At 39.3% G+C, this 13,686-nt stretch overlaps 1 protein-coding gene across 1 annotated transcript in view; it reads right to left on the minus strand.

Annotated features, from left to right (window-relative positions):
• Window positions 1-5,391, minus strand: part of NALCN (sodium leak channel, non-selective) — a 308,773-nt gene extending 303,382 nt beyond the window's left edge. The window contains 2 exon segments of the mRNA XM_032592429.1: window positions 3,716-3,898; window positions 5,248-5,391. Of these exon segments, the coding sequence (XP_032448320.1) occupies window positions 3,716-3,898; window positions 5,248-5,355 (291 nt within the window). The 5' untranslated portion in view covers window positions 5,356-5,391.
• Between the last annotated feature and the right edge of the window lie 8,295 nt (window positions 5,392-13,686).

Raw genomic sequence — 13,686 nt, forward strand, 5'->3', positions numbered from 1 at the left:
CAAGAGCACCACAAAACTGGAAACAGGGAAGTACAGAAATGGTGTCTAAATAATAGGACACTATGAAAAAAAAGACAGGAAAGTGTTCAGGAAATAATTAGAATTGGAAAGAAATGGAAAAAAAATTTTAGAAAGAGAAGTAAACTTGAAGGAGCACAAGATGGGGAGTACAGTAAAGGAAACAGAATTAAAAAAAAAGATAAAAATGAAACAAATGAAACAAAACACATGGAAAGAAAATGATGGAAATAAAAGACCAAAATGTGATCCTGGAGTCATTAGAATACAAAAGAAATCCTGAAGAACAACAAGACAGGATGGAATAAAATAAATATCATGTGATATACCTATATCCATAATAGTCAACAAAAGATGTATTCTCATAGAGCTACTGGCTTTACTAAAAAAGGAAAGACTCTCAGTATTCAAAAGAAAAGATTACACAGAAGGAAAAAGCAGTCTCATAGTCACATTTATACCAGAGGCAATCAAGTACCATATTTAAAAATCTCAAGAAATGACAATGTAAAACATCTTCAAAAATCTAGGAATAGACCAAAAAAGCAAAAAATAAATAAATTAATTAATAAATAAAGGCAAAAGTAAAAATTGAGTTAGAATGATTAAGCTAATTCTAAGTAAACCAATTGGCTAATCTAAAACAAAATGAAACAAAACAAAACAAACAATACTAGCCAATATAACCTAAAGAAACTCTAACAAAAGATTCAAAATTCAGAGAAAGTACTAGTCAAAGAGAGAAAATTAAAATTATTTAAACAATCTTATGTTAACAAATTAAACTAAATAGTGGATAATTTCCTAAAAGAGTAACTTCACCAAACAGACCCCAATAGACCACACAAGTCTAGACAGAACAATTTCCATAAAAGAAACAGAAATAGAAAGGAGCTCCACCAAAAAAAAAAAAAAAAAAAAAGTACTAGGACCAGATGGTTTCATAGATTTGTACCAAACTCGTGAAGTTAAAACAATTTCAAGATAGAGCATAGGAGTGCATGTGCACCCCTCCCCCCACACACGGAAAATCTAATATCAAATCCTGACAAAGATCAGACAAAATTAAAAGAAGGAAAATAATAGCAAGTATAATAAATTGCACATTAAACCAGAATTAAACTGTGCCGTGACCCCACTCAGGTTTTTCCAGAAATGTAAGGATGGCTCAATACTAGGAAATCTACCCTATTACAAGAGCTAAAGAGAAAAATAATCATTCAACAAAATTTAAAAGCTATTCATGATACAACAGTCAAAAACTGTAATTGATGTTTATTCACCTAATCTGATAAGATATACATACTTCAAACTCCAATCCTTCTAATTATTTAATGAGGAAACATTAGAGATGTTCTAAAGAAGCCAGGGGTTAAGCAACTACGTTCACCACCTCTAATACTTTTTTAAATTGGGCTGACTCAATTAAGTAAGCGAAAGCAATTAGAAGCATATGCATTGGGAATAAAAAGACAAAACTGTCTTTATTTTTACAGGATTTGATGATATGGAAATGCCAAAAGAAATAATGGAAAAGCAGAATTCAGTAAATTTAGTAAAGTAGCAGGAAATAATATTAACATATAAAATAACAGCCTTCATTTAAAAGAACAATAGCAAGTTGCAACAGTTAATAGAAGATAAGACCCCATACTGATAGGAAAAAGACGAAATAACACACCAGAGCATAAATATAACAAAAAATGTGCAAAACGTATATAAGGAGAAGTATAAAACACTCCTGTAAGACACAAGGGCAGACTTGGTAGAATGGAAAGACAGCACGTGATTTGGGATAGGAAGAAATGTGTGTGGCTTGAAAAACCATGAGCAAAGATAATGATAACTGGGGACAAGTAAATACAATTTACATCACAAAGGGCTAATATTCCTAACACAATGAGTACCAAAATTTGAATGAAAAATAATCACAACTTGAAAATGGCCTTTGCATACAATCAGACTCAACCTCACTCTCAAAACGGAAATGCAAATTAAAACTACACTGCGTTTCCATATCTCACCCATCAGATTGGCAAATATCTATAAGTTTTACAAAATACTTTGTGATGACCACTCAGGGAAAGAGGCGCCCATGTACATCGTTGTCTACAAAGTCAAAATGGTTCTGGGAATACGGAATATAGAGAAACTAATAATGGAACCACTAGGAAGCAATTCACCATTTATCTAGAATGTAGAACTTTCTACAGAAGACTCATTTTCCCAATGGATCCATGATATGAAAAAAAAAATTTTTTTTGCAAGGTTTGTGGAGTTGAGAACTAATGGGCTTAAAGAGACTTAAATGAGATTTAAAAATATAACAAATATCCTTTGTGGAGCCTGTGTGAGACCTGATTCAAAGAAGCCATCTTATTATAAAAGGAAATATTTTAGACAATTGGGAAAAATATGAATATGAAATGGTACTGGCCTACATTAATAAATTATTGTTAATTCTGCTAGATGCAATAATAGCACAATGGTAATGGTTTAAACATTTTATCAGCAATGCATATGGAGTTACATCTGAAATGACCTGATTTCTCAGATTTGCTTTAAAATGAACAGAGTCTGGCAAATATTGACAATTGTTGATATTGAGTTATAGGGATTCACTATAACTCTAATCTTCACTTTTGTGTGAACTTAAAATTTTCCATAAGAAAAAGATTTTCAAAAAGTTAAAAATGAAAAGAGTAATGCATTGACTGCGATCCCTCTCTTTTAAGGATAACGCACAATGAATTATGTACAAAGAGAAGCAGTGACCCGTAACTTCATGTTATGCATCATCTCATTAGATTCTTAAAATCCTTGTACAAAATAAGGCCCTTTTCTACCAAAATTATGTAACTGGAGATGCTGGTACAGCCAGTAAAGGAAAGAGCTAAGGTCTGAGTCAAATCTGTCACTCACAGACCCTTACTTGTCCATTCTGCAATTTCATCACACCACTGTCTCCCTACATAGCACAATTTCAAATACTTTAGAGACGTCATCTACATAGTTTTATCCTCTGTGTGAAGGTCAGTGGTATAGAAGGGATATCTTCAGACAGAACTTTCCTTCTTTTGCTTTTTCTTTCTTTTCCTTTTTATTTATTTTTTGTCTCCCAATGGTGCCAATTGCATGCCTTTTTATTATACTTCCTTTTATTATACTCTTGCTTTCCATCTCATGTCTTTTCTCTTCACCGCTTTATATCTTCAGGACACCTTGGACTAAAGACATTCTGAATACCATCACACTGTGACTTCATCATGTAACATTTATTCTGCATCCTGTAAATCCACAGGAACCACACGTGGGCTGGTCACTGCATCAGGCCACAGGTTCACCTATATGTGGCAGAATCAACCCTACTCTGGCCATGAAGCCAGTAGTCAGACCATCTAGCTCCTTCCTGGATAACCCAAGGCTTTGCATCTTACACAATTTATTTCACTTTTTAAATATTCTTAGGCATCATATTTTCACCAACCCCTGGAGTCATGCCCAATTTTTAAAAACTTCAGTATGGATAAAGAGATGTTTTTATTTTACTGAGACAAAAAGGAAAATATTATTAAACTACTTCAGATTCTCCATGCATTTTGGTTAGAAAACACTCACCTTGACAATATCCCGGATATGCATTTTTGCTATCATCTCCGCGGAGATTCTCAGTGCATTTTGGTTAGAAAACACTCACCTTGACAATACCCCGGATGTGCATTTTTGCTATCATCTCCGCGGTGTAGAGAAACATCAACAAAGTATCCAGAGTGAAAGTCACATACTGAAGAGGGGGGTAGTGTTCGAATGTCATGGGCGTGTTCATACAGACAGAGATAACGCTGATGATGGCACAGATGCGTAGCAAGGAGTGAACCCACTGCAAAAATGGTCCAAAGTTACCACGTGACACCATAAAACGCTATCTTCAACTTGTGCTCTAAGCCACACTATTTGGAAACCATGATACTGAGATTAAAATATTTCACCAGCATGGTGAAGACAAAGAAGGAAAGTAATGTCTGTTACATACAATGTGCTAAATATTTTCACATACTTTACATCATTTAATGCTGAAAGCAACCTCCGGTCCACATGAACACACTAGGACTGAAAGTTTAAGAGACTCTTCTGTGGTCATGTAGTTCAGCCTTTAACGAAGCAGGAGGATTTGACTCATCAGAGGCTGGGAAAGGCCTCGAGGCAGGGAAACCATGTGAACTGGCCGGATATCTCGGAGGAACAGGAAGACAATGATGAGGCTCAAGTGGACAGTGTGCACATCCAGGAAGGAACAGTTGCTGGGCTCTTAGAGCCAGAATATAAAGAGTCTTCAATGTAACACTAATGCGTTTTAATTTGCAATGCAGGTAATAGGGATGTTTCAATGACTGTAAGGCAAAAGGGCAATGTGAACAGAAATGGAAATGTAGGGAGAAATCTGAGCATGTCAGACACGTAGTCTGGAGGGCAGCTTAGACGAAGAAGACCAGAAAGCGGGGGGAGACAGGGCAGATGATATTTACCCAGGTCGGGGGAAAGACAATCACTGCGAGTGTAACAGTTCATTGCCTTCCTTCTGCCTCTGCTGTGAGTTCACTAATACAGTGGAGCTTACTCTGTGTGGTAGAGATGAGCTTTGAAGACCCGGGAACATGCCACTCTACCTTCTGGCTGCTACACTATCTAGTCCAGTGACATTGTACCAAATGTTCCCCTCAAGTTTTCATCACCTTAATTAGGCAAAAAAGGTGACAAAATTCTTCAGAGACACTATGCACTATCTCATTAACCTTTACTTCTACTCAAAACTTGTAACTCAGAAGACAACTTTTAATTCCAAACATTTGATTATCCCTTCACAGATTCATGCACACTGAGAACCATGAGTAAAGGGAGTCTGATAGAACAGATTACTCATCCGGGGCTCCGGCTTTGGATCGGACTGAGAAGTGGCATTATCATTATCTCTACGCTGAGGACAGCATGACGGAGGGGGGAGAGGCGGGAGCAGGCCACCCAGAAGACCTTCCTATGTGAATAACTCGCAGCGGCACCTCTTTATTCCGTCTGAATTGTTCTCAACTTCCAGACTCTGAGACTCATCCATATTCTACTACAGCTCAAACAGTCATTTCAAAGCCAAAGGTACATGATTTTTGAATTATATGAATCAAATTTCCTTTTCAATCAGCATGTGCTTCTCCATTCTTCAAAAAAGAAACTTACTGGCTTGTTAATCCAGAGTATGTCAGCGTTGTCTGACAGAGATTCATCCGGACCAAAGTCAGCAACTGGCTGGGCCTCCACCCTGGAGCTCTGCTTCCTTTTGAGCATGCTGGAGTTAGCTCTCGTGAGCAAGTACAAAACTGCAGTCTGGAAGAAGAGAGACAGTTATGTTAGTCACCTAAACCATCTTGACCGCGATCACTTCCAAAGCAGAGTCCCCCGTGTAATCATATGCATACATTAATTATACACAGGATCGATTATATTGTGTATGATAAGCACATGCAAAAAGAAAAAGAGATTTTAAAAGCATGAGATAAAACATCAATCCAAGTTTGAATTTCTTCTTCTCTCTCAACACGACAGATCATCCTGTGCACTTCATAAACAATTTGCATGCCAGTTTAGAGAGCACTAGTCTAGGTGAACTGGGGTAGATTAGTTTTGCCCTTTAGGACACACGCATTACTAGGAACTTTTTTGAGGTCTATGTTCATATATCCAGAGCTGTCCCCACTTAAAGGCGGTCTGTGCTAGAGCACAGGTGACCAATCCAGATGAAATATTCAGATCTTTGGCAGGATTTCCCCCCAGGTTAATTGAATGTGACATTCACAAACATCTATCTCCAATGGTAGTTCCAAACTGAGTTCCCAGCTGTCCTTGACACAGAGGATGTGGGGCAGAGAGACTTGGGCAGAACCTACTCTAATTTATTCTGTCTTTTACGAAGACTGTGACTGCATCAATCCTTCCAGTTATCTTGAAGTAAATCCAAATCACACTGTAGACTGAGAGGAGATGCCCGCTTGCCTCTTCAATCGCCACAGTTCCAAGGCATCCACATCTTGCTATATGTGTCACCTCCTTCTAGCCATTGGCTATCACTTTCTACAGTCCAGCAGCCATTGAAGGAGGGCCTATTCTATGCCAGGCCCTCAGGACACGAACAGCAAACAAGTACAATATAATCTGAGAAAAGACACAAAGGCAGGCGGTGCCTGGTTACCCTGAGTCCACAGACTTCTCATTTGATTAACACCTAGACTGAATCCTTTTTTTTTTTAAGTTTATTTTTGAGAGAGAGAGAGAGAAAGAGAGAGAGAGAGAGAGAGAGAGAGAGAGAAAGCTGGGGAGGGGCAGAGAGAGAGGAAGACTGAGGATCCGAAGCAGGCTCCATACTGCCAGCAGAGAGCCCTCCATGGGGCTCAAACTCACCAACTGTGAGAGCATGACCTGAGCCGAAGTTGTATGCTTAACCCACTGAGCCACCCAGGCATCCCAACACCTGGACTGAGTCTTAAAGGAAGAGGCAAAGCTAACATTTTTTGGATATATACTACGTTTTGCACACTTAGCAATAATCTTTTACTTCATCTTTACAACTGACAATAGAAAGGAAGCATTTGTCTTTTCATGCAAGCATGAGATATGCCAGCCTCAGGGCGGTTAATAACTTGACTGAGGCCCCATCCAAGCAAACTTGAAATGTAAAAGATGTTCGTCTGACTACAAAGCCTAAGTGCTTGCCGTGGTCCGAACTGATGCTGAGGACTGATCAGGATTTTGAAAGGCAGGTAAGAGAGGGAAAAGGTCCAGGCGGCGAACAGCCCTGGAAATGTCGAGTCAGGAAAACACAGTAGTTTTAACACCAGGAAGGGGCACTGGCTCTCCTATCTGCTAGATGACGAACTCTAACTAAAGGGACAACGAGGGCCACTCAATTCTCGGGGGAGCATGAGAATAACAAGAAATGTGTCTGCAGCCTCTGTAAATATATGCCATGGCGATTTTCATTGGGAAAGAGAACAAACCACAGCAGCTCAGGACAAATCAGCTTTGACTTTGATTCTCTGTGTCTGGGTACCTCCTTCTATGCCCATGCTCTCCTGGATGCACCAGGTAGGTGTGTCTGCCCAGCCCTTGGATTCCCAGAAGAAATCAAGCTAATTGGCTTTAAGATGTGCTAGGTATTTCCAGGCTGTCTTGCCCTGAATATTGGATTTGAATATGGGCTTTGCAGTAGGCTGCACTAATTAATTTTATTTTACATAATTGGAGTTAGGGACTCTTGACATCGATATGTAAATATATGCAGAATATTCAAATTATGCTTGCTCTCTGATTTACTATGGAGGCAAACATCTGGTGGCCTCAATTTGGGATGCTTCTTGAATGACAGGCTCCTATGTACCCAAAAACAGGATACTGAATCTTTAAGAAATCCTTCAAGATTACACAACACAAAGGAAATAAAGAGTGGTTTTACAAAGTTGTTTGAAGACGATACAAGAACATTTTATAGACCTAGCCACTAATCATAATACCTTTTTCACTGAGTCAGTGGAGATTTATGAATGGCCATCTATTGCTCTTATGATCTGACCATAAGTTACAGTCTGAAAAACTTTTGATGTATAAATGTGATACCTTCGCATATGAATTTCATGCACCTTTTATTATAAATATCCCATCTGAAGCAAAGCCGATTTTTTCATTATGGATTTCTTTTTCTAAAGAACTAGACATCCATGATTATTTATTTTTTAATCTCTATGCTGGTTACATTTGGCCCATCAAAACCGTGCACCTATAATGAATGATATTAGTTGTCATACACTTTGTCCCAAACTTTACCTACTGCAAAAATGCCACCAAATTGAACAGGGCCCAAGAAAACCATCTGTTCAAACTCTCATAGAACCTGGTTAATCCCAAATACATTTAGAACTCAACAACTAGCTCCTGCATCACTGAGGTTTTGGCGAATTTAACAATATTAAATATTAGGTAAAGCACGCAAGTAGTAAAACAAATTAACGTTACAAACATGTGAAGAGTCCAAAATTAATTTGAGGCAATTGATTATAAAAACTTTTGTTTCTGCACAGCAATTATGATTTTACACATTCATTCATGCTGAAACAATATAACCAAGTACAGCAAACCCATTACTCCACGATAAAGACCAGCAGGTATGTTTAAGTATCCAAGGTAAGCTGATTATTTTGATAGGAAATCGTTTCTGTGTATCTTAGCCTTATCACTATTATGTATTTATAATGCTTTTTTTTTTCTGTTTAAAGAAGTGTCCTTCATAAGGCAGTGCACTAAATTTAAAAGAAGGCTTCTGGTAGCTGTTCCGCCCTTATTAAAAGTGGTTGGTATTTAAATAGTTCAATAGCAGGAGAAGGCTGCACAGTTACAATATGTTCGTTGATAAATCTTTCACTCGGAAACAACTAATGGCAATTCAGGGAGAAAACCTATTTGGGTTCATTGCTCTCTTTTAAATGGTTAAAATCCAGTTTTGTATTCTGTGATGTGAACATTCTACTTTTATTGGCATACACTTTGCTTAGGACATTGCAGCTCTCTCTTGACCAAACTGCAATTGATATATCCAGTTTTCTTTTAACTGCAAAGTGCTTGCAACACTATGGTTCAATTCTTCTCCTTGTAACTCTCTTGGGCTTGCATTAAACTCTTTTGAATCTTCCATATTCTAAATGACGGTTTACAGTATGTCCTTCACCTGTCGTCCCCTGTGTCTGTCCTCTGTACTTAACCCCTTAAATGAGCATCTGTTCTTAGAGTTTCCATCACCATCTGTTGGTGTCTGGATCCTGAGTCCTGGATCTACTCTGCTGCTTTGCAGGCCAGACACAGGCCATACCAACACCGTCACCACTTAAAAATCACTAGGACAGGTCCATACCAGTCCCACATGCTCGTGCTTCACTCTTTCTTCTCAATTCCCAGATCTTCCTACTCCGAGCTCTTCGGGTCCTCGTATGTGCAGAAGGACTACACAGATTCTCCGTCCTGGTGCACATGGCCTCCTTCACATTTGCCCCATTACTAGAGTCCTTGCTTGGCCGTGGGCTTCAGGTCTGGACTACCACAGACATCAGCTTTTCAGCCTTTCTATTATGTCCCGTTCTTTATAATAGAAACCAACTTCCCAACACACTTAGCGGTCTCTCCTGTAACCCAGAAAACCTCAGCCTATCCCCTTATTTCTCATTCATCCATCCATTCATTCACTCATTCACACAGAAAAGACTGCACATTCACCATGATATCAGGCACTGTGGCTCGTGCAGGGAACAGCAAAGGCGTTCAGAGCTTACGGACTGCCTGCCTTAACGAACTGTAGGTTGTAAGGACGCTTAGTTCCACTGAGCTTTACTTGCACTTCCGGTCATGCTCACATCCACAGGCTCCACTTGAATTGGCCAAGCGTCTCATCACTCCCATCCCCATCCTCCAACCTCCAATCTTTCTCAGTGATCTCAGCTCCTTTGTTCCAGCTGGGGTCTCTTAGTGATCTATTGTCAATCCCACATCAATCCTTCGTATTCCCTAACTCAACTCATGCAGGGTTTTTAAAAGGAAATGAAGAAAATAAAATGTTCAATGATATCTCTCAGACTTCTTGCCCCACGCTTTAGTGTTATGTCTTTGGAAAATCAGCCTTCATTTCTAGCAGAAGCTTCTCATTCGTTCATGCTTGCATATATTTAAAAAAAATTATCCAGGAGTGCCTGGGTGGCTCAGTCGGTTAAGTGTCCAACTTTGGCTCAGGTCATGATCTCCTGGTTCATGGGTTCAAGCCCTGCATCGGGCTCTGTGCTGACAGCTCAGAGCCTAGAGCCTGCTTTGGATTCTGGGTCTCCCTCTCTCTCTGTCCCTCCCCTGCTCTCTCTCTCTTTCTCTCAAAAATAAATAAACATTAAAATTTTTTTTTATCCCAACCATTGTGTTAGGTGATGTGAATTTAGCACTAACAAAGCACACTTGGTCTCTTTCCTCCTAGAATCCCAATGCCCCATGCTCCTGACACAGACGACACGTTTAATTAAATGAGAGCATGTCACCAGTGCATACTGATTCTTCAACCTCCACCTAATGATACTCTTATGTTTTCACTACCTTATTGCTGGCTCCACACTACCTCCCTGGGCAAGGGATATTTGTTGAACAGTTGATTCCCAACATGCACCTGGATCTGTGCTAACGAGATTCAGTTGACAAGTCAGGACATCTGCCTAGACCTCACATACCTACATCTTAAGTTAAAGGAAAAGAAACGCATTTTATTTTTATTCTACTTTCATTACACAAACAATGCAGCCTTGTTGCAGGATAATTAGAAAAAAATACAAACAAAATGAGAGACAAAGTGAAAACCATCAGGAATTGCACTCAATTGTTTTTGCAAAGTAGCTGCTGAGTGGACGCATTGTGCCAGCCCCTGGGCAAAACAGAGCAATAGTCAAATACACTCCCTCTCCTCATGACACTTCTTTTAGCTGGGACACTTACTCTCCAATGGCATATGGATTGTATCTCTGCTGTTTTCTTTTCCATATATATTTTCCCATGCATGTATTTTTTTAAATGGCTGCTTAAACACTGCCTTGTAACCAGCTGTGTTTTTTTCATTTGCAGTATCTTGTGAACATCTTTCTCTGTCAATAAATATGCATGCACAGAAAATCCTAACTGTAAATAAACACCACCTTCAAACATCTGCCTTTCCATGTCTCTCTTGTCTCCTAACCTCATTTACATCCTCATATGTGCGAGCCCCTGCCAGGTAAACAGGTAAAAGCACATCTTTCTAGATTAAGTATCAATGTAGGTGAGAAAGGTATCAACACGTATTTTGGGAGACAACTTAATTTGGTGTTATCAATTTTTTTGAGCAATACGATCTTAATTCTTAATTCAAGTATTCCTATTTCTCCCTCTTTTTTTGGTGTTGTTATTTTTTTAAATGGCTACAGAACCCAAAACAACCACTGATATCCGTATTTGAACAAGTTTGCTGCATCTTTCCATATGCACATTTAAATCTTCCATTGTACTTCAGCACATCACAATAACAGTTTGAAGACAAAGGTGATGTTTATTCCTGATGCTGAAACTGTCAAACGTCACTGTCTTTGTAAAGTCAGACTGCCCATTTTGGCTGGCCAAATTTCTTTCTCAATAGACGATATGTCCATTCAGAACAAATGAATATATTGGGGCGCCCGGTTCACGCAGTTAGTTAAGTGCCCGACTCGATCTCAGCTCAGGTCTCTGAGTTTGAGTCCTGAATGGGGCTCTGTGCTGATGGTGCAGAGCCTGCTTGGGATTCTGTCTCTCCTTCTCTCTGCCCCTCCCCTGCTTGTGGGCAGGCGCGCACGCTCGCTCTCTCAAATAATAAATAAACTTAAAAAAAAAAAAGAACAAATGAATAGAGCATCACATATTTTATGTCTTCCTTGTAAATTAGGGGGGAAACCCCACTATTTTTGTCTATTACCTGTGATCCAAAATCTTTCTGCCCTGCCTCATGCTCCCCTGCCCCCTCATCCTTCCTCCTATTTCCAGGATACGGTAGAGCCTCAGAGCTCTTGATAACTGCACCTCCTCTTCAGCTGACGGTCCTCTTACTCCATCCTGAGTGCCTGACACTCCTTCCTGGTTCTGCAAGCCCAGATCACCTCAGTTCTTTGCTACAGGCACCAGGGACTGGTGTCCTGTGCTGTCTCAGCAACACACAGCTGCTTCCGTGAGCTCACTTCCTGCAGCCTCTACAGCCTGGCACACAGCACTTCCCCACCTGTACTCCACCACCCAGCAACTCCTTCTTAGTGGTGCTCAATAACTGTCTTTGATCTTAATAATCAAAACTGCTTAAGGAAAAGCATTACAGACAGAATTTGATACGGAGCTGAATATATATTCCCCAGTCTGAGTGCTTTATAAAAAGGGTAACAATCCACACACACACACACACACACACACACACACACCCCTGTAGAAATTCATCAGGAAGCATGATGAATGCTTTGGAAGATAAGGAAGTTGCCAGGGTAAAACTGTGAGCTCATTAGTTGACTCCCTCTCAAAATCGGTCAACTGCCATGTAAAAACAGACTCCTTCCAACAACGTTTACTGAGGCCTTGTCATGTGTCAGGCTTTGTCCTAAGCATGTCATGTATCATGTCATTCCGTTCTTATAAGGACCTTTTCACAGATGAGGGAGTTTAGGCACAGAGATGAGTCAGGATATGAACCAAGACAATATGGTTTACAGCACTATTAAAATTAACTATGGGGGAGCCTGGGTGGATCAGTTGGTTGAGCATACGACATTGGTTCAGGTCATGATCTCACGGTTTGTGGGTTCGAGCCCCGCAACGGGCTCTGTGCTGATCGCTCAGAACCTGCAGACTGCTTCGGATTCTGTGTCTCCCTCTCTCTCTGCCCCTCCCCTGCTTGCACGCTGTCTCTCTCTCTCTCTCCCAAAAATAAACATTAGGAAAATTAAAATTAACTATGCTACAACTTAGAATTAATTTAAAAAAAAACCCTACTTTTCAACATAGTCTAATCAGACAACCTGATTATAAACTCTTGGCATCGATTATTTTTTGTGAAAATAGTGCAGACATTTCTCATTTCTTAAAATTGAATTTATTTGTTTATATGATTCATTTTATGGTTATTCCTGCCACATGTTTTTAAAAATGTGTCTTTTTAAAAAAATTTTTTTTCTGGAAAGAAATCATCAAATGTCTCATAGAATCTATCTAAATGTCACTTTCCGGTTTCTGAAGTCGTCATTCATTATCCAGTCTTTTTCCTCGAGGGTGAATTCTAGAAATGTTCTATTATGTTTTTATTACCTTTTCTCTACAATTTTGAAAAAAAAAGGAAAGAAAAGCATTTACTAACTCTCACCTGATAATCTTAACATCTTATAGTAGAGATGGCTGTCTCAATTTCCTACAGATGACAGATTTCTTAATTTCCCAGAGTCTGTTTTAGTTTCACAAATTCTTGACTGAATATGCAGAGAATGTGAACTTAGAAAATAGATCCCACTGATGACACCTGGGCAAAAGAGGGTATGCTTTCTGCAGAGAATATACCAGGGCAGGAAGAAAGGGTTTATTGAAAGAAGTCCTTCTGCCATTCTCAAAATCCACAGCTTGGAACATGGTCAAGGTTGTGATTTTATTTTGGAATGGCTGTTCTTCAGTCAAGGAAAATCCGAACTAAATGGAAGCTATCAATCAGAGGTTAGCAAGTGGTAGCTTTTAATCTAAAATATCCCAATAATAAATAATGCACTGGGCCATGCCGAGAGGTGGGCCGGCTACCTTCTGAACATTCTAAGAGGATGACTACACATTGTGGAGTTTGCAGACAGGACTTCTCCATCTACATTTTGCAATCAATTACATCCCAAGAAACTTCCAATGATAAAAAATCTATTATCACACTCTTGAAGCTGCTCTTTTTTTTTTTTTTTGCATTTTATCAATTCTTATGGTAGGGTGATGGTCCATAAACTACTGTTACATAATTTTAGAAAAGAATAAAGCTTAAGCATTATATATTCTTTCTCCTCCAACACACACTTGAAAGAGGAAAGC

The sequence above is a fragment of the Lynx canadensis genome, chromosome A1 (assembly GCF_007474595.2).
Source record: "Lynx canadensis isolate LIC74 chromosome A1, mLynCan4.pri.v2, whole genome shotgun sequence".
In the NCBI taxonomy this organism is placed as follows: Eukaryota; Metazoa; Chordata; class Mammalia; order Carnivora; family Felidae; genus Lynx; species Lynx canadensis.